The sequence below is a fragment of the Meriones unguiculatus genome, chromosome 1 (assembly GCF_030254825.1).
Source record: "Meriones unguiculatus strain TT.TT164.6M chromosome 1, Bangor_MerUng_6.1, whole genome shotgun sequence".
Taxonomy (NCBI): domain Eukaryota; kingdom Metazoa; phylum Chordata; class Mammalia; order Rodentia; family Muridae; genus Meriones; species Meriones unguiculatus.
The window spans coordinates 105,575,578-105,595,684 of NC_083349.1; the positions used below are offsets into that span (position 1 = coordinate 105,575,578).

Sequence of the window (20,107 nt, forward strand, 5' to 3'; positions counted from 1 at the left end):
ACTTTTCCAAGAGTGAATACATCAGATGATTATGTGCACGGGGTAACCAGGCCACAAAGTATGAGAAGGTGGGAATTCTAAAGTGGGTCCATGTGATGGATGGTGAGGTGCCTGGCGTGAGAGTGTGAGCAACACTTTGGTTACAAAAGAGAGTGAAAGAAGGTGCCTGTCAGAGTAAAGGAATCCTGTCTGTGGCATATATCACACACACACACACACACACACACACACACACACACACACACAGTTACCAAGTCTTAAAGATCTGCTTCTGTCTCCCCCATACCTACCTACCTACCTTTTCCTCTCTATCGTGGCCACACTTTGCTAAGTGCTTCTCCAACTCTTATCTGAGAGGCAAGCCTCCCAGGTCTGCATCTAAAGTGGCTCTCTCCTGCCCTCCCTACCCCTACCCCCACCCCACAGCTTTATCCATCTTTTAAGGCTAACCAGGCTGCTTCCCCCCATTTCCAACCTTGGCCAGCCCCCCTGAACTTACAGATGCTCAGGCCTTCAACCAGGACAGAGCCTCCTTATTCATCTACTGTGAACTCCTGCAGATGGTAGCTCTGAGTGACCTCTTCTACAGCTAGGACACTTTCTCTGCCTTCTTTTTTACTACCATCCTTCCCCCATCTACCTACTCCACCATCGCATTTTCTTAGCATGAAGCTCTTTATATCACCCTTGCACTGACCATCTAAGTATGTAGCTGTCTGGTTATCTGTGCCTGCCTCCCTGCTGGCTCCCTTAAGGCAAGAGCAGAAAGCTCATCTCACTTCTGATCCTCGAGGCCCAGAATAGCTGAAACTGCTCACAAAAGGCATGTGTGAAAAGCGAGAGACTGAACGGGAAAGGATTTCTGGGTGAGAAGACAATCCAGACACAGATGTCTCTTTGAGTTCCAAGATCGCCCCACGCCCAAACCCACGGACGCTCAAGTCCCTTATATAAAATGATGTAGAATTTGCTTAGAACCTATGTGCAAGCGCTTATATCCCTTAAATCACGTCTCCATTACTTAAAATACACAGTAGAATGTAAATACAATATAAACAGTTGTTAAACTACATGGTTTAGGGGAAGATAGTGAGGAAAATGGCTGTACATGTATGCTCAAGACTAACCCAATTGCTTTCTATTTTCAATGAAATACTATTCCATTGCTGGTTGAACCTGGGATGAGGAGGAAGGGCAGACAATAAAATACATGCGGCACCATTTGAAGTAGTTTACACTGAATCCAGTGGAGTCAGGTTTGAGGGTGTCTCATATAAACAATAGCAGCAGGTTGACATGTTTGCCCTTTCCAGAAGGTAGAATTTCTATGTGCTCTAGATATGTTTGCCTATGTTATGTTGACTTTAGTCCATGGCTCCAAAATTACATGTACTCTTTGGCCAGGGTGACTGTGACTGAGTTCTTCCTTCACCCAGCCCCATCTCCGCTGTAGAAGTCGCTGCAGATGGATTGGCTGCAGGGCCTTGCAAAAGCCATGCTGTGTCTTGGTTAAACGCACCCACCCCCCACCTGCTGACCCTGGTACTTCATTCCCACCAAGTGCTTCTAAAAGGAGCTGAGCACTTTTGATAATTATACCCACAGTTTAGGACGCGAGCAGGCTTTAGGGAAATGTGGCTTTTAGATTTTTCTTTCAGAGGTTGATTTGCATTAAAATTGGATACTTAAACTCCAATTTACATAACACAGGATACATGTAATATATCTACTTACTCTGAGTCTGAACCACATCTCACTTTTAGCTTTTGGTCTCTAGAAGAAAAAAAAAAAAAAAAGGAATCTGTTGCCAGTAACAAGTGTATGTGTGGCAGGGCGGGAACGGGGGTGTGTACCTCCAAAAACAGGAGTCTTTGGCACACATACAGGGAGAATATGGGATTTCTGAATTTAGAATGGGGGATTTCCAAGGCACAGCAGGCACAAAGGACAGGGCTGAAAAGAGAGATGAGGTAGAGCCCAAAAGAGACTTGCCACCACCCACCATCCTCAGAATGGAGTCTGGGATGCCAGGCTATTCCAGGCTCAGGGGACGTGTGTGGTACAGGAAGAACTCAGGCTGTGAGATCATAGGAGTAAGTTTGAAGCCTGTAGTTGCCGCTAAGCACCCATGGGAAAATTACCTCCCCTCGCTGAGCCAGTTTCTAGGGCTTGATGGTAGAAACAATGATCTCTTAATTAGGATTAGCAGCTCCTTCTCCCACTCCCCCAAAAAATACCTGGAGCCCGTTAGGATGTGAACTTATGTGACATAGGTTTTGTGACAATGTGATGAGGTCACTAATCAAAGACCTGAAGTTGGGGGATTTTGCAAATGGGTCCAATCTAATATTATAGGATGTCTAAAATCAGAGAGTTTTTTTAGGCATGTGGCAGTGGAGAGGTGGCATAAGTCAGGTGCCATGTTCCAAGGGGAAATTAGCAGCTGCTAGTTTGAAAATGGAAAAGACAACAGGAAGTAGCCGAAAAGGAATTCTGGGCGATCAACCAGCAAGGAGAAGGGAGCTTAAGTCCTGAAGCCTTAAAGAATTTCTGAAAATAACTGAATGAGCTTCGTACCAAATGCTCCTGAGAACCCCCATGAAGAGACACAGTCCTGCCGGTACCTTGACTTCCGCTGTGTCAGGCACTGAGCAGAGGACACTCCCAAGCCCTCTAAGTTTGGGGTGAATCATTAAAGCAACACAAGAAACTCATTGCATCCACCTGTCACAGGGCTGTGTGAAGACAGCGGAGTCTACTTCAGCTGTGTTGGCTGCCTTCCCTTCAGGGTGCATGTGACCAGAGTCTGATAACGGAGCATTGTCTAACCACCTGAGATACTTCAATACTCATGCTTTTTGCTTTTTGGCCCAAAGTTAAGGAACTGGCCTCAATAAGGAAGAACACTCACATTCGTGGAAACATCATCTTTTCCCAGATAGAAAGCAAGTGCGTACTGATACATGATGCCCTCTGGGGTGCTCTGCAAGAGCTCAGTGCCATGTGTGATTCTCCAGGCTCCTCTGTGATCCCACGGGCCACCCTTTGTCACTGCTGCTAAATATCCCACATGCTGTCAAGTAGGGACATCAGTTCCCTCATGCCGTCAGAGTTTGGGAAGTTAAAGGGTGTTCATAGTCAAAGGGCCATGGGTGACTGCTGTGGACACGTGGTTAATCCTTGTCAAGAAACCCAGGGACCTGGGTACAGCCTCCATTGTCTCAGGCATGAGGTGAGATGCATTTGGCTCATATATCTAAAGCTTCCCTTGTAGGCCAACAAGATGATCACTATTCATTATCAGGGGAATGCAAATCAAAACAACTCTGAGATTCCATCTTACATCTGTCAGAATGGCTAAGATCAAAAACTCGAGTGCAGCACATGCTGGTGAGGATATGGAGAAAGCAGAACACTCCTCCGTTGCTGATGGGAGTGCAAACTTGTGCAACCACTATGGAAATCAACCTGGCAATTTCTCAGGAAATTGGGAACAACACTACCTCAAGACCCAGCTATACCACTCCTAGACATATACCCAGAAGATGTTCCACCATTCTGCAAGGACATTTGATCAACTGTGTTCATAGCAGCTTTATTCGTAATAAACAACCTAGATGTCCCTTAACCAAAGAATGGATGCAGAAATTGTGACACATTTACACAACGGAATTCTACTCAGCAATTAAAAACAAGGAAATCATGAAATTTGAAGGCAAATGGATGAAACTAGAAAAGATCATCCTGAGTGAGGTAACCAGGAATTAGAAAGACATGCATGGTATATACTCACTTATAAGCAGATATTAGTCATATAATACAGGAAAGCCATACTACAATCCACAGACATAAAGAAGCTAAACAACAAGGAGGACCCTAAGAAGGATGCTTAATTCTCATTCAAAAGGGCAAATAGAATACGTACTAGAAGCAGCTGAAGAGAGGGAGCAGGACAGGAGCCTGCCATTGATTTCCTCTGAAAGACTCCACCCAGCACGGGATCAGAGCAGATGCAGAGACTCACAACAAAACTTTGGGCAGAGTACTGGGAGTCTTATGGAAGAGTGGGGAGATGGAAGGACCCAAAGGGGACAGGAGCTCCACAAAGAGACAGACAGAGCCAACAAATCTGGGCCCAGGGGCCCCTGCAGAGCCTGTTAAACCAACCAAGAACCATGTATGGAGAGAACCTAGACCCCTTGCTCAGATGTAGCCCATAGGCAGCTCAGTCTCCTTGTAGGTACTCTAGTAGGGGGAGCAGGGGCTGTCTCTGGCATAGACTCTGTTGCCTGCTCGTTGATCACTTCCCCCTGGCAGAGTGGCCTAGCCGAGCCACAGAGTAGGAGGATGCAGACAGTCCTAATGAGACTTGATAGGCTGGGCCAGATGGTAGAGGAGGAGGGCTCCCTCTTTCTGATAAGTAGGTTAGGAGGATAGGAGCAAAGAGGGAAGGTGGGTGAGGCCAGGAGGAGATGAGGGAGGGGGTTTCAATTCGGATGTAAAATGAATAACTTATAAAAATAAAAACATTTTAAATTGTTTAAAAAGAAAAAACGGTCTCCAGTCAAATCAGAGCATTCATTAAAGAACAATGGTGATGACTTAGTTGACTTTGTGCTGCTATCATAGGATACCATACCAGGTGGTTTATTAGGAGCTCTATTTCTTACTGTCTTGGGAAGCGGGAAGTCCAAGATTGAAGGGTCTGCACCTAGAGAAGGTTTTCCTGCTCAATCATCCTTTGGCAAAATGTCAAAGCAGGAGAGAACACTATGGGCAGCAGGGGTATAAAGGGCAAATTCACCCTTTTATAGCAATGGGCTCCTGTGATAACAAACTCACTCCCTAGATTAGCCCATTCACAAGAGCCAATCTCTCATGACCTCTGGTAGGTCTTGTGTTTCCAACAGTTTTGCTTTGAAGATTAAGTCTACAACACATGAACTTGGGGAGAAAAATATATTGGCCTCAATACAGAGTTTGCTTCTCAACCCAGTAAAATCTGGGAGATTAAAAATTACTGAATTGTCTGTTACACAAGTAAGAGGAAATTTATAAGTGACAATAGCCAGGTAAATGTCTCTTTCTGCCCACCACTGTCTTCTATATTCCCTTTGTCCTCAGCAGGTTTAAGCTTGACCAGAGGTAGACTAGATAATGTGATCATATACATCATAGTACACATATGTAAGCATTCTTATGATGCTCCACTTAGAACAAGGGCCTTGGGGCCACCAAGATGACAAGCATGTAAAGCACTTGTCCCCAAAGCCTGGTGATCTGAGCTCAAGCCCCAGTTCAAGCTCCTTCCGCCTGGTGGGAGGAGAGAACCAACTCCCACACGTTGTCCTCTGATGGGCACACCTCTGGTATATGTACATATGTGTAGACCCCTTTCACATGCATGCCTCCACATTCCCCTCTACCCCCAACACACACTGAATCAATAAATAGAACCCACTGCATATAGCTGTTTTTAGGTGATTTGGTGCTCTTTGCCTTTGTTAGAATCAGTCGAAATGAAGTCAGAACTTCAACCAGGGATGGTGTGATTCCTAGGGAAAGAGCTGCTCACTGGCCCCTGAATTCCTACCCACCACTCACAGTCTCATCAGATGGGTGTTGATTCTGATGAAAGGTGAGGGTTCTAGGAGGCAGTAAAAATAGCTGATGGGCTGATGAGGAGTTGGAAGACAAGAAAAGGGAATGCAGGGCATTAGGGCAATTTGCTCTCAACTATTAATCTGAAGTTCAAAGAAAAATATCCCATCACAGTGCCCCCAGTGAGGATGGAGTAATTACATGTCTCCTTGCCTGGGATGCAGAGCAGATATGGGTCTGTGTGACACTCATCACCAGGGAGATGATGCAGGTGCTGACTGAGCGAGAACCTCCTCCGCAGACTCCCCATGAAAAAGACTTTGTCTCCTTCCAACGTCACTGAAGAGATGATGGCAGTATGCGAGGGCAAACATGGAGAGCAAGGCTCTAATGACACATGGCTTCACACACCTCAACCTCTGTGGTTCTCGTGGCACTTGTCCAAGCCCTCTACTGGAGGCTCAGGATCAGCAGACTTCCCTGAAGGCTTTCACAAAACTGCCAGCCAAGCAGCCCCAATGTGAGAGCGTGGGAGTTGCTCATCCTCCTGAAGTCATAGATTAGAACAAGCTCGTTGTACATCCTGGGTTTTAAGTGTTCCAGAATAGTGCTTAGAAATCATTACACTAACCTAAAAACTCACATCACTAAGAGAGCCTCTTGACTCAAGTGACAACACAGGGACCCATAGCAGGGCCAAAACTTCAGTTACTTCAGTACTTGAGAGTTGAGAGACCCACCTCATCCCAGGCCAAGGACTTTTCTGGCTTGAAGGAGAGCTAAGTTTGATAGGACTAGATATGTGACTTGATGAGGCAGAAACTGGATGGTTGATTACATGGTTGTGGTTGCCACTTGTCCCACATTGTGGGTGCCTTGAAGATGCTATCTGTGTCTGCAGGTGCACTGGCCAGTAGCAGGTTTTCAGACCTCGGGGAGAGAGCTGTCAGGACAATACCTCAGAGCTTGGAGTTGGGGGAAGCTCATCGGTTCCCAGTGTCTTGCTGTCAGTTACCCTAGCAGAGCTGCACTGGGAAACAAGAACATCAATACGCACCAAGCAGGATTGTGAGGAAGATGGATAGGAAACTGCCTGGTTTAGGAGTATAGGAAGATGCCCATTGTCCCCCACAGATAAGGTCTGAAGACTTGTGATAGTTTGAATTTTGCCTCTAACACAACACAGAAGAAATTGAAATGGTGTAGGTTGGCTTAAAGGAGGACAGAAGATGGGACTACGGGAGGATGCTGGGAGATGTAGAAGAGGTAGCATGGTGGCTCATGTGTCCATGAGGTGTCAGGTATCCATGAAGTTGAACACCGCATGTTGAAGTAGCCATGGGCCTGTTGGCATGGAGGTGAGCTCTCAGTGTCATCGAGTGGACCCTGGAATCAGCCAGTGAAGCAGCCAGTGATGGAGAGGACATCCATTGACAGTATCAGGGTGGAAGTGAGAATGGGGCAGAGGAGTAGGTGCTGGCACTGTTTAAGATGGGGGACTGCACATGACTGGTGGAGGGCCAGGGTCAGTGGACTCAGAAACAAAAGGCTGGGAAGAGGGTCTGCAGGGAAAGAAGTAGCTTGTAGAGTAGGGAGAATGGGATTGAGGTGGCAAGAATTTGCTTTTCAAATGAGGGGGGACATATGTCTCATTTGAATACATGGAAAAGAAGATGAAGTTAGCTAAAGCACATGCATCTGCTTAGAGAAAAGCTGGCAAACGTGTGCAGCGTGTATCTGGTAAGCCAGGCCATCATCTCATGTGCTGGGGGTTTATAGAGGTTTCCTTTTCAGAAAGTGAAGCAGACCCTTTTGGGGTCCCTGGAGAAGAGTTGATGGGAGTGGTTGATGGGGGAACCCATGGAAATGACAGGCTTCCTCATCTGACCTCTGGGATCACTCATTGTAGCGTCTGATCAAGATGGGGGTTACAGGCAGTTGGCCAAGCCACACCTTGCTTAGTGGCTCCCAAACACCAAGCTCAGGCAGTGACCTCGCCAAATGCCAGTTCTCTATATGTGGGACCTTTGAGGAGACACAAAATCCTCAGGTATTTAGTTAATAAACTGGTGTCTCCTGTAGTGCTGGCAGGAGGAGGAAGCAGCTAGAAGTGGCCTGTAAGAAGAGCAGACAGGTGGGTTGTGTCATCAGGGTCTGAGATTTCAAGAGATTACCTTCACAAGGGTGTCTCGTAATCAATGCCCTTAGCTTTCTGACAGAACTGAATTCACAGCCATTCTCAGAATTCACATCCATTCTCAGAAGTCTCTTTCATTTGATATTGATACGTTTGACAGCAGTTCTATGGAGCATTTTGATAGTCTTGGTTTAACTCACAAGGAGCTCAAGGTCAAACCTCAGCAAGCTAGAACCTGCTTTCCCAAGGATGCATTTAATAGGTCACTACAGACTTGGTAGACAAAGGCCAAACCCTCCTAAGCCTGCCCTCCATTTTCCTAGGTGCGGCCTGGTCCAGAGAGGCAGGCTGGGCTGCAGGTACTGAGGTGGTGGGGTAGGCTTGATGTAAAGGAAGTCCTGCCTGCAACCCAGGGGTGTTTGCCTTAGGAGGAGGCAGACACAGTCAAGAAAGGTTGCAGAGGACATGTGAGAGCAGGGAGGCAGGGGAATCCCAGCCTAGGTGTCTGCTCTCAGAGATGGTATGACAGAGATATAACAGGAGACAAAAGGGAAGCAGAAGAGAGAGACCAAGGTAAGGAAACCTGGGGAGGCTGGAAGGTGGGACTCAGGCTGTTGGAAGTACGCAGGCTTGTGATGGAAAAGGCCTGGGGTACCTACATCCTCATCCTCTGTTCCTGTACTAAGATTGCATCACATTGACAGCCACTCTTGCCTGTTTTTTTTTTTTTTTTTCTCCCTTAGGGAACCTGTCCCCACACTTAAGACTCAGCGCAAAAGCATGAGGCAAACAGGAAGTCCCACAAATTAGAAATTGCTTTTTCTTCCCTTTCTACCACTGATATGCCCAGTAGGGTTTGAATGGGAAAGAAAGTTTGGGTAGACTCAGTAAGGGGGTGCATTGTGTATAGAGAATTTTAAAACAGCCATTCAACTGTCTTAGGGTACTTTTCAGTATTACTACACACAGGCAGTTTCAAACAATGACAATGACAAAATACTTCTCCCCTATCCTTCTACCACCACTACCATCCTCTGATTCCTGGAGTCAAAGCTGTGGTCTAGTAAGGGGAACAGGGGCTGTCTCTCACATGAACTCAGTGGCAGGCTCTTTGATCACCTCCTCCTGAGCAGGGAGCAGCCTTCCCAGGCCACAGAGGAAAACAATGCAGCCAGTCCTGATGAGACCTGATAGACTAGGGTCAGATGGAAGGGGAGCAGGACCTCCCCTATCAGTGGACTTGGGGAGGGGCATGGGAGGAAATGAGAGAGGGAGGGAAGGATAGGGAGGGGGTAAGAGAGGAGGCTACAGCTGGGATACAAAGTGAATAAACTGTAATAAAAAATGAACTTGAAGCAATTAAAACAACAACAAGAACTCTGACCTGAGGCCTACTCTTAGTAGTTCCAACAGAAAAACTTAGTAGCAACAGTCTTCTCTAACTCCATTCCACTCTAACTCCATCCTACCCACCAGCATCAAACATCAAAACAGGAAGAGATAGGTGTATGTGTGAAATACATGCACCTTGGGGAACATCCTTAGTAGCTCTAATTACTGCTCAGGTTCAGTCTTCCTGTCCTAGGACTCAACTGGCTCATATTTACCCAGTGGGAGAAGGGCAAGCTTGGTGTGGTCCAGGTGCCTTCTGCTGCATCCTTGATGTATTTTCTACTTCATCCTGAGTCTACTCCTGACAGATGCCTGGTCCCTGTCTTAGAATATTGTTCTATGTTCTCAGAATTCCTTCATTCTCTTTGTGTGTGTGTGTGTGTGTGTGTGTGTGTGTGTGTGTGTGTGGTGTCTGTCTGTCTTTCTCTTTGTCTGTCTGTCTTGATCTCTCTCTCTCTTCATTTATTTGATTGGAGGGTGCATTATATGATTATATGTTTGCTACAGTGTTCCTGTGGAAGTCAGAGGACAACTTCTAGGACTCCATTCTTTTCTTCTATCATAATGGTTCTGTAGACTTAACTTAGGTCTTCAAGCCTGGTAGCAAGTATCTTGGTTGGCTTGCCAGCCTTATGCTTCATTTTTGTCCTAACCATTTGCAGTTATACAGGGTGACTGTAACTGATTTTCTACACTGAAAACTTTATAGTGTATCATGACCCAAAGCAAGCCTTTTATGATCTCCCAAAATATCTCACTACTGTCCCCCACAACTCCATGCTGTCTATTGAGCTGTCTCAGATCGTTCTTCATAGTGCTGGGATTCAGATGTAGATGTGCTCCCAAACAAAGGAACAAACAGCCTAATTGTAGGATTTGTTCTCAGATGGTCATGCAGCCCCAGATCTCAGAGCCAGTATAGGAGGATTAGCAAGTAACAGGAGAAACGTGGATGTCTTGCAGAAATCTCCTTCCGAGTGTGGATGTGTGGAGGCAGCCTGGAGATCATCCCCTGCAGCCGGGTGGGGCATGTCTTCAGGAAAAAGCATCCCTATGTTTTTCCTGATGGAAACGCCAACACGTACATAAAGTAAGTGCATGCGTCGGCCCCATGTGTATGGACAGCAGCAAGAGAACGGTGGCCAGGGGTTTGCAATAGACTGTGGTGCTCTGCAAGGTGGTCTAAGTGCCCTGGATGACACATGAGTTGCACAGCTGCAGCTTGGACTCTGCCTGGGCAATTGGCATTAGTGCTAATCGGAGCCCTACCACGCCCACCCACGCCTACCTCATTCCCTAGAGCCTCAGTAATTAAAGTCAGATTAAGGTCAGATCCATCCTGCAATGCTTTGCCTCTAGGTATTTGCAAAAGTTTGGAATGGGGGGGGTAGAAACAGCTGGGTAACAGGGAATGATACCTGGGAAGAAGCAAGACACGGGGAACTCTGGGAAGTACAGCCTTGTGCCTGCTCCAGAGCTTCCTGGTACACTAGAAGAATCCAGATGAGGTATTCCTGGTAATCCAGCTCCAGAGCCTTTCATCTCCCTCTATATAATACATACAGAAGAAACCCAAGGCCACTCCTTGCCTGTCTCTCCCTCTCCCCATCCTTCATTTACCCAACATTTCTCTTCTTCTAGGTTTTTTTTTTTATCAGAATATTCATGTGTTAGCTACTTTTCTTAGTATTTAAAAAAAAAAAAACTTACATGTACATTGTAAGGGGGTACAGAAAGGTGTACTTGTGAATGCAGGTGACCATTGTGGCCAGAAGAGAGCATGGAACCTGGAACTGCAGTTACAGACAGTTGCAGGCCACCTAATGTGGGTGCTGAGAACCAATCAGATTCAAAGCCTCTTTAGGAGCAGCACACACTTAACTGCTTTCTCAACTCTTGATCCTCCAGTTGCCTCACTCATCATCCAAACTCCCGCTCTCTCTGTCTCTCTCTGTCTCTCTGTCTCTGTCTCTGTCTCTGTCTCTCTCTCTCTCTCTCTCCTGCTGTTTGGTCCATTTGCTTTGGGGATTGGGCTCCACATCCTTTGATTTGGGTTTATTTATTTAAGGTGTTCTTTCTTGATCATCACACACGTATGCACGGCTCAAGGGAAGCATGGGTCTGAATAGTGGTCAAATTCTACATCTTGCAAAGCAGGATGCATAAGGAGAGGATCGGTAGGGGGAAAGGCAACGAGCCAGGGAGCATCAGGGTTTTTGTACATATAAAGGCAAGCCAGGGACATCTGGCATAGCACAGTGGTATGGTTCTGCAGGAGCCTGGGCGCTGACCTGGGAAGCAGGATCCTGTGACTTCAGATATTTGTCCTATCTGAGATTGGGCTTTGGCCAGTGAGCATCCTTGTTGGCCAGTGGTGGCCCATTCTGATTTGAGAAATGAGGCATGCTGTTTGCAAAACAGCTTCTAGCTTGTAGATAGTGAAGGCACTTGCAGGAACCAGCCAGGTGACTCTGTTTCCAGTGCCCCCAAAGCCCAACTTTGCCCTTGTGTGTGCATTTCAACCAGGAATGCCCATAGTGATTCCCAGACAGGCAACCCTTTCGAGACTCCTTCTCTCCCTAGGAACACCAAGCGGACAGCTGAAGTGTGGATGGATGAATACAAACAGTACTACTATGCAGCCCGGCCTTTCGCCCTGGAGCGACCGTTTGGGAAGTAAGTGTGCACTGGTGGAGGAGGGCAGAGAAGTGAGAGGGGCCTCACCTCATTAGCTGTCCCACGAGCCTCTAAGTTCTTCCAGGCCTAGAGCTATGTCCACTCTGGTTTCACATCCCTGTACGCTCTACCCTGTATGGCTTCTGCCAGCTCTCCTGTGACCCTGCTCTACTTTAGTAGAGGAGCTGAGTATAATCTTGCATGGTGGGTGGGTATTACTAGCTCTTTGCAGAAAGTGGCATGGAGGGTTGCACCCTCCAGGTTGGAGTTCCCTCCTCTACTTCTCAGTTTCCCCAAGCTGAAGCTCTGCTCCTTCCTTGGAGGCACGGGCGGGGGGGGGGGGAGTGCATGCTCAGATGTTGGCAGTCATCAAGCTTCCCAGCAGAGGACTGCAGGGGAAGAAGAAGAAAGGTTTATTAAGTGCTAAGTATCGCTCTATGCAGTGGCTCTTTCATCTTCCCTAAGCTCTGAGAGATGCAATTACCTAGCCCTGTTTGACATGGAAGGAGACTGAGGCTTAGGGAGAGGAAAACATAGATCACACCTGTAGGGAGGATGAAGGTTCACAACACACTGACTCCAAAACCATTTGACCTTGCACTTCCCAGCCTGAGCTGGCTGAAATAAGGAAAAATTACAACTTCCCTCAGTTATTATTTGTGTTTTGGGGTGGTGGTGGTGGGGCAACCATGATATTTTGTTCTACCATTTCACCCACTCATCACATGAGCCCATTGAGCAGATGGGCTTTTGAAGCCTAAACCTCTCCAGTTGAGTCCATCCCTGCACTACAGGATCAAATTACCAAAGCAATTTGCACCTCTGATATTACAGTTCATGCCCACCCTCTAGTTTTCTTGCTCCACCTCAGGACTTTGGGTCCCCTGACCATGTCCCATCAGCCTCATCCTTTACCCACTTCCCTGTCCATCTTTGACTCCTTCTGCTCTTCTTTAAAGTCAGAACTTGGAAAGTTTGGTTCTCTGATCTTTGGCTCTATCATCCACCTATTAACTCTTTCCTCTACACACAGACACACAGACCCAGAAACAAACCACACACACACACACACACACACACACACACACACACACACGTGTGAGCATGCGCATGAATGCATACAAGGCTTTTGTAAAATCTCTCCCTCCCCTATGCACAGGCCACTGGACAGTCTCATGGAATTTCAGATGCTCCTACTGAGGATACTTCATGGCCATGTTGCCAGTGAGTTCACAAGAGACCTAGCCCTGCACTCTTTTCTTAAGAGCTCAAACCTACTGTTTTTATTAAACCTTCTTTACTCTCTCCCCGCCCCTGAGTCCACTACCTCTTTTCTCTTGCACAGATGACACTTATTTTTATGGATGAAATAGACAATATTGATTTTCCAAGACAAAGCAGCCCAGTAGCCTGGACACAACTCTACCATCCTTCCTGGTCTCTTTTTGTCCCTGTGGACAGGGGCACTTCCTGTATCAGCAAGCCAGGCCTCCTCTGGCTGCACTATTCATGCCTGCATTCATTCATAAATCAACATTTATCACATCCCCACAGTCTGCATTCATCTCCTGCCTGCCTGCTGGTGCAGGGCCTCTCAGACTTTAATGAGCACACGGATCTCCCAGGGAGCGTGTTAAAACATGGAATCTGATTCCTGAGGTCTGTGTTTCTAATAAGCTCCCACGTGTCACTGTGCTGCTGGCGGAGGATCCTAATCTGAGGAATGAGTTTTCGTGGAGTGGTTCCCAAACTAACCTGACAGTGGAATTACCCATGGATCTCCAAAGCCCCTGACTGCCTGAGCTCATTCTTCAGAGGACTGGGATTTTTGACTTCCAAATTAGTAGTGTCCAGCATCGCAGATGGGGCTATATGCCCACGACCAAACCATCTCAGTTCACCTCTCCCGCATCATTCCTGTCCATGGTCACACCTACTCCTTGACTTAAAAGGGAGGGGTGAAAGAAAATATAATATAAAACCTTTCTTTAGGGTGACATTGCACACCCCCTGTATGCCTGTCTCCTGCCTGCCCAGGACCCAGCCTCATGAAGTAACGGTTTCCCTTTAATTCCCTACAGCTGTTCCCACTGGGCTTAGTCTAGACTCCATCACTCCTTACCTTCCTCCTACGCTGCCCTTAAGCATTATCTTATCCAACCCAGTCCTTTCTGGCTTGCCTCTGGCCCCTAGGCTTCCCATCTTCTTTTCTGCTGCTCCTAGGTCCTATCTTTCCCAGCATGATTACATGCTGCTCAGTTTCTTCTTCCCACTCTTGGCAGGCTGGTCTTTCTCTGAGGCTCTGTCGTAAGTCTTCTTTTTACGAGGCATTCTCCCCGGTGGCATTGCCACATCTATTCACAACTCTGTTTCTAACTGGAACTTTTCCCTGGGCTGCAGTTTCTTCTGCCCAAGTATCAGATGGCCACTTCTACCTGGATCTCTCCCAGACACTTCCAATGTAACAAGTCCTAAGCTAAACTCATTCTGTTTGTTACCGAATCTGTCCCTCTTTCCATATCCCTATCCAACCCCATGAACAGTCTTTCTTATACCATATGAGCCAAGTAACAAGTCTGGGTACCACCCTAGTTCCCCTTCCTTGCTGTGTTTGAGTGATCACTATGTCCTACTGCTGCTGCCTTACTCAAGCACTGAGAGCCCCAGGCTCTTTCTGAACAGAGTATCAGGAATGCTAAAAGCATGGCATCTTTGTGCCCATGGAGCTGGAAGGTCTGATGAGGAAGTGTGCTTTGTGTCTGTAAGAAGCTATGAGGCAGGGGGGTACAGCTCAGTAATAGAGCAGTTGGTTAATGTACATGAGGCCCTGGGCTTGAGTCCTAGCACAAGGAGGGAAATAGGGAGGAGGAGGAGGAAGAGGAGGAAGAAAAGTAGTTTGGGTGATGTCATAGAGAGAGAAAAGGGTGGGAGGAAGTGAGGCTAGACAGAAGGCAGGGCTAGTTTTGTTGGCTTCCTAGAGAGGACAAAGTTTGGCTAGTACTTAGGTAGAGGAATATGAAAACAAGTAGAGGACTGACCATGTCCATCTCCACCCAGTTCACTAAAAGGAGAATAACGGCACCTGGGATTGTACAGTTACCTCCTCCATGCCCCTGTCCCCACTTCACTCCAACTGGCCCATTCCGGAAGCAGCTGTAAGAATTCCTCAAAGCATCTCCATGCTTATACTCTACAGAGGCCCCACCAAGTCCACCCCAGTGCCCATGAGATAGAGTCAGCACCCTCCAGCAGAGCCCCAGTGTGGATCTTTGTGGGCTCACTTCCCCCATTCACATGCACCTCTGTTTTAAAGCCCTTGGCCAGTTGTTCCTGCGGGAGGACTGTCTGACTTGTTCACAGCCCCGATCTCTGCCTCACCTATAGCAGGACGCCTGCCTCATCCTTCCTCTCACCTACCAGCGTCAATAGTCACTTCTCTCTTGAGTACCAAGGACTCATCAAACAAGCACGTTACCTCCAAAGTGTCTTGATGCCCTGTCTGCAGGGACACATGGGCTGTGGCACTTGAATCAGTATCTTGTGCTACTATGCAGAAGCTTTCATGCCCCATACTGAATGCCATGCCTGTCAAATAGAGATGTTCAGTGAATATCTGATGAACAGATGTGTGATGAGACCCCAGGGCCATCTTGAGAAGAGGATGCTCTGAGGCTGGAGTGGTGTGGTACCCCAGCCCTAGAGGGACTGTGAGTAAGAGCAGGCCAGAGTCTCAGCTGTGAATGCTTAACGTCACATTCAAGGTTCTCACAGCTTGACTTTTAATGAAAGTGAAAAACATCACCCCCAATTCCATCTTCAAATAAAAGCACAAGCCCTTGGTATCAGTACTGCACCACTGAGAGGAAAAGCCAGGTGTTTTCATAGGTCTGCCTGGAACAAGAGAAATCTCTGCTTGGTTCATTTGTTCAGCGTTCCCTGGAGATGTGTGGGTGCAGGGCGTGTAACTGGTTTGGGGAGCCACTGTTGTAGATCATTGCCTCTGACAGCTCTGTTCTGTCTCTGTGTCCCACCCTCCAACCTCACCACCCCAGCATTGAGAACAGGCTGAACCTGAGGAAGAATCTCCACTGCCAGACCTTCAAGTGGTACCTGGAGACTGTCTACCCAGAACTCAGGTACACCTACCTGCTGGAACCAAAGTTAGCTATGAGAAGAGCTTCTTGGCTGGGAGAAATATGACCAATGGCCAACTGGAGGGGAGCAAACCAATCAGTCCTGCTTATCCATAAAACCAGGAGGAGAATTACGCTGAACCTAGTAGCATGAGAAGCTGGGGTTAGCTGTTGTCAGGATTTCTCAATTGTTGGGAGTGGCACCTTGGGTTGTGCTGAGAGCATAGGATTGGTGACACAGACTTTGTCCTAGAGATCCATCTGTCACGTGGCTACTGAGAGTCCCTTGCTGCATCACACTAGCAACGTCCTTTCATCCTCTGACCAGTGCCAACCTCTGTGACAGCTCCAGGGAAGATGGCCCTCTGCCGTCTCAAAACACACTCCTAACCTGCCCAGCAGTTAGCAGCACTGATGTCAAAAGCAGTGTGTTCTCATCTGTCCTCATGGCTTTCCCACAGGGTACCCCCAGACTCCTCCATCCAGAAGGGCAATATCCGGCAAAGGCAGAAATGCCTTGAGTCTCAAAAGCAGAAAAACCAAGAGGCTCCACACCTCAGGCTAAGCCCCTGCAGCAAGGTCAAAGGAGATGGAGCAAAGTCTCAGGTAAAGTAACTGCCTGGAGTCATAGCACTGCATACCAAAGTGAGCAGAGATGTCCAGATTAGCCTTGGTCCCTGCTTCAGCATGACACCAGGGGTCCAGAATAGAGCAGAAGGATCCATCTTACTTGACCACTGGCTTTTCTCTACTTAGTTACCAAATATGTGGAATTCCTCTGAGAGATGCTTTCCAAGTGGCACCTGCCAATAGCAAATGCTCCAGTAATTTCACAGGATCTCAAAGAGATTGGCAGCTGTCTTCTACAATAGACACGGGCTGGTTCATGCAGAGGGGATCACACGAGCTAACTCTGCAAATGTGGCATGCAAAGGGGAAAAGAAGCCTGCTGCTAGACATTGAGACAAGATGCCCGAATGGTGTCTCACAGCTGACTTCCAGGCAACCATATCAGACCCAGTAAAACCACTACCACCCACTTCTCTTTCCCTCCTGCTTCCCCTACATCTATGGATTGTTTGGGGTGCTCTCCAAGGAAGCTTCCCTTGTGCCTTGCTTGATTTGTCCACAGAGTACATCCTGTCCGAGCTCTGGTTTTGCCAACATTCTCCCTTCTGAGACTAGGCCTGCTGTTTTCAAGGTCACTGGCTAATTCACCACCTGTCTCAACCTCTATAGCACTTGGCCAAGCACAACCATCATGTGACTCCCCTCTCAGCCTTGTGATCCCACAGGATCTCTGCCTTCCTGTTGAGTTTTTGCCTAGCTCCTCTTTCCACCCTTTTGGTGTTTACTGTGGTCCTCAGTTCACTCTTCTTTTCTCTATAAACCGTTTTTATTTTTGTGTGTGTGTGTGTGTGTGTGTGTGTGTGTGTGTGTCTGTGTGTCTGTGTGTGATATTACTCATATTTCTAGCTTTGGCCATCTCCTATTTATTGCTATTCAAATTCTGTGTCTTTGTGCATCATTTATCGCTCATCAGACTCTTGGTTAGCTGTGAAAAGGAACAAGTGCAAGGCTAGGCTGCTAGGAGGCGATGTGAAGGCAGCCACTGTGATCTGCTCTGTCCCTGAGCGTTTGTCAAGGATACCTCACAAACACAGAGGTGGGACATCCAAGTCTTGTATGAGCACTGGGAAATTGTGCCAGAGTACCTGAAGATGGGCTGTGTTTGGAGACAGTAGAAACAGACAGGGTCAGAAAAAGGAGAGAGGAATTATAACATACACTGAGACCTGGTGGCAAGTCTAAGGATAGGCTTTAGGGAAACTGAGGTCCCAAGGTAGAATGAGAGGGTGCAGGAGATGTTGAGGTTGAGGAGAAGCAGGAGCTGAATTACTATCTCTGTCTTTCTGAGAAGGTTGAGTTTTGTCCAGGTATCACACCTCGGTAGGGTCCCAGTAGAGCACTCCAGGAACAGGAGGTTCACGGGTAAGAACTCCCACCTGGACTATTGCTCAAAGGCCGGGCAACTGAGAGCGTCAATGGTTTAACTCCACAGATGGCCACAGGCACCCAAGTGGCCTCGCATTGCACAAGCTCTCTACACATGTCACCCTTTGCCCTGGTGCCTTGGTTCCAGTTCTCACTAGTGTCTTTGCTCCTCTTTCTCCTACAGCCCTTGTCTCTGCAGCCCACCACGTTCTTCCTAGAAAAACTTTAATCATGTCATACACTCACTTGTTCTTGGTATGACTGCATTCCCCAAACCCAGCTCTGTTGACTTTTGGAGCTGGATCAGTCTTTTAAAATGTCTCTATTGATTGGAGACTGAAGAACCAGCCAAGGACTGTGCATGGACTGGACCTAGATCCTCTGCACATATGTAGCCAATGGGCAGTTTGCTCTTCGCGTGGGTTCCCTAGTAAAGGGAGTGGAGGCTGTCTCTGACAAGGACTTTTGCATGTGTTTAAATCATTTTCCCCAGGCAGGGCTGCCTTGCCCTGCCACAGTAGAAGAGGGTATGCTTAGTCCTGATTTGACTTGATATGCTGAGATGGGTTGGGGAGGGTGTATCCCCTCTTAGGAGGAGAGGAGGAGGGGGATTGGGAAGAGGGAAGGAGAGTGGGACCGGCAGGAGAGGAGTGAGGGGGCCATGATTTAAAAATGTAAAATGAATACATTTTTAAAAAAATGTTCCTGTTAAGAACCTTATGCCAGATTATGGTCACAGCCTCTAGGTCCTCTCCCTGCCCTGTCCCCATCCAATGACCCTCATCCTGATTTTTTGTGTGGTCTCTAAACCATCATCCTAACTTTAACACAGCCTCCAGTGGCTCTCCATTGTTCACCACACATGTCCAAACTTTCAAACCTAGCTCTAGCTTCAAATGACTTTGCCAGAAGCAGTTTCTGCTCCAAAAAGGACAGGGGTGGCAGTGTGGGAGCTAGATTAGACTAGAAGGGAAAGGAAATGGAGGTGTCGGTTTTACTTTAGGTGTGGCTGCCCAGCTGACAGTGACACAGTTTGCTCAAGTGGTACTTTGTAAGGCATTGTAAGTAGGTGACATGTCTCTCTGTGAGTCTGAGTGTGGGTGCTGCTCATGGGAATTCCATCAGTCACAATGTAGTCTGGCCCCTTTCCTAGGACAGAATTTGCTTGGTCTATTCCCGGCAGAGCAGAGCTTTTCTGGAACTTGCCAACTTTGGTTGCATAAGGAGGTGAGGGCGGGGAGGACACCAACGCTCTGGCCCTCAGAGAGGGTCCTTTAATACCTGGTTTTAGGAGAGGTAGCAGAGTGCTGTTTCCTGGAGGAGAATGGTCCATCTCAGCTGCCCTTTCAGCTGACCTCCCTGGGGCCAGAAAAACACAAACAATGGCAGGTACTTGAAGCCATGGAAGAAAGGCCTGGAGGAACATAGGGTTCTCTCCTTGAGGCAGTGGTAGGCTATGGCTCTGCTTTGCTTTGAGATAATGGCCGGTTTGTGTGACTCTCAGATGCTAGAACACCGGGAAACGTAAAGAGGTTCAGTTAATCTCAGCAAACTGGGCCATAGCATCTTGGGTACCACATTATCTGCTCAGAAGACAAGGTAGGCTCATTCAGAATTAGACACATCCCCAATCTCCAAGGATACACAGCCTAGCAGCAGGACCAGGCTTCATTTTCAGATACTCAGAAGGAAATCCACATAACTGTTTCAGCTAACATAATCTCCGTGAGATGTGTGTTATACATCTTCATTGGACTGACTTGTGACCTTTTCCTTCTTATTGGGGTCTTAATCCTCATCAACTCAATTGCTGTCGTCCTTCATCTCAACCCTTTCTGCAAACATTAAGCACTAGTGGGGTCCTTTCTACTTAACATGGTTCTGCCCCTTCTTACCTACATCTTTACTAAGTACCATAATTCTTGCTCCATCCTGAGGGTGTAAATCTGCCCTCGGACCCCTTCAGCCTCTCTCCCTGCACCCACCTCTTCAGCCACTGAGAGCCATAGCAAGGAAGTGGTACAAGAGCCAGATGAAATACTTTTAACCCCACCTACTTCACAGCTGATACCACCAAGGCTCCCAGAGGTTAAAGAGTGTCAGACACTTGTGATCGCCAGCTCTTTCCAGTAGCTCTCCGGTGCTTGTTCCGGTCATGGTCCCTGAGCTTGAT

At 47.5% G+C, this 20,107-nt stretch overlaps 1 protein-coding gene across 1 annotated transcript in view; it reads left to right on the forward strand.

Annotated features, from left to right (window-relative positions):
* The window catches only part of Galnt14 (polypeptide N-acetylgalactosaminyltransferase 14), a 223,152-nt gene that overhangs the window by 194,666 nt on the left and 8,379 nt on the right, over window positions 1-20,107 (forward strand). Inside the window, exons 10-13 of the mRNA XM_060364609.1 lie at window positions 10,094-10,220; window positions 11,714-11,806; window positions 15,859-15,942; window positions 16,401-16,545. Of these exons, the coding sequence (XP_060220592.1) occupies window positions 10,094-10,220; window positions 11,714-11,806; window positions 15,859-15,942; window positions 16,401-16,545 (449 nt within the window). The remainder of the gene's footprint in view (window positions 1-10,093; window positions 10,221-11,713; window positions 11,807-15,858; window positions 15,943-16,400; window positions 16,546-20,107) is intronic.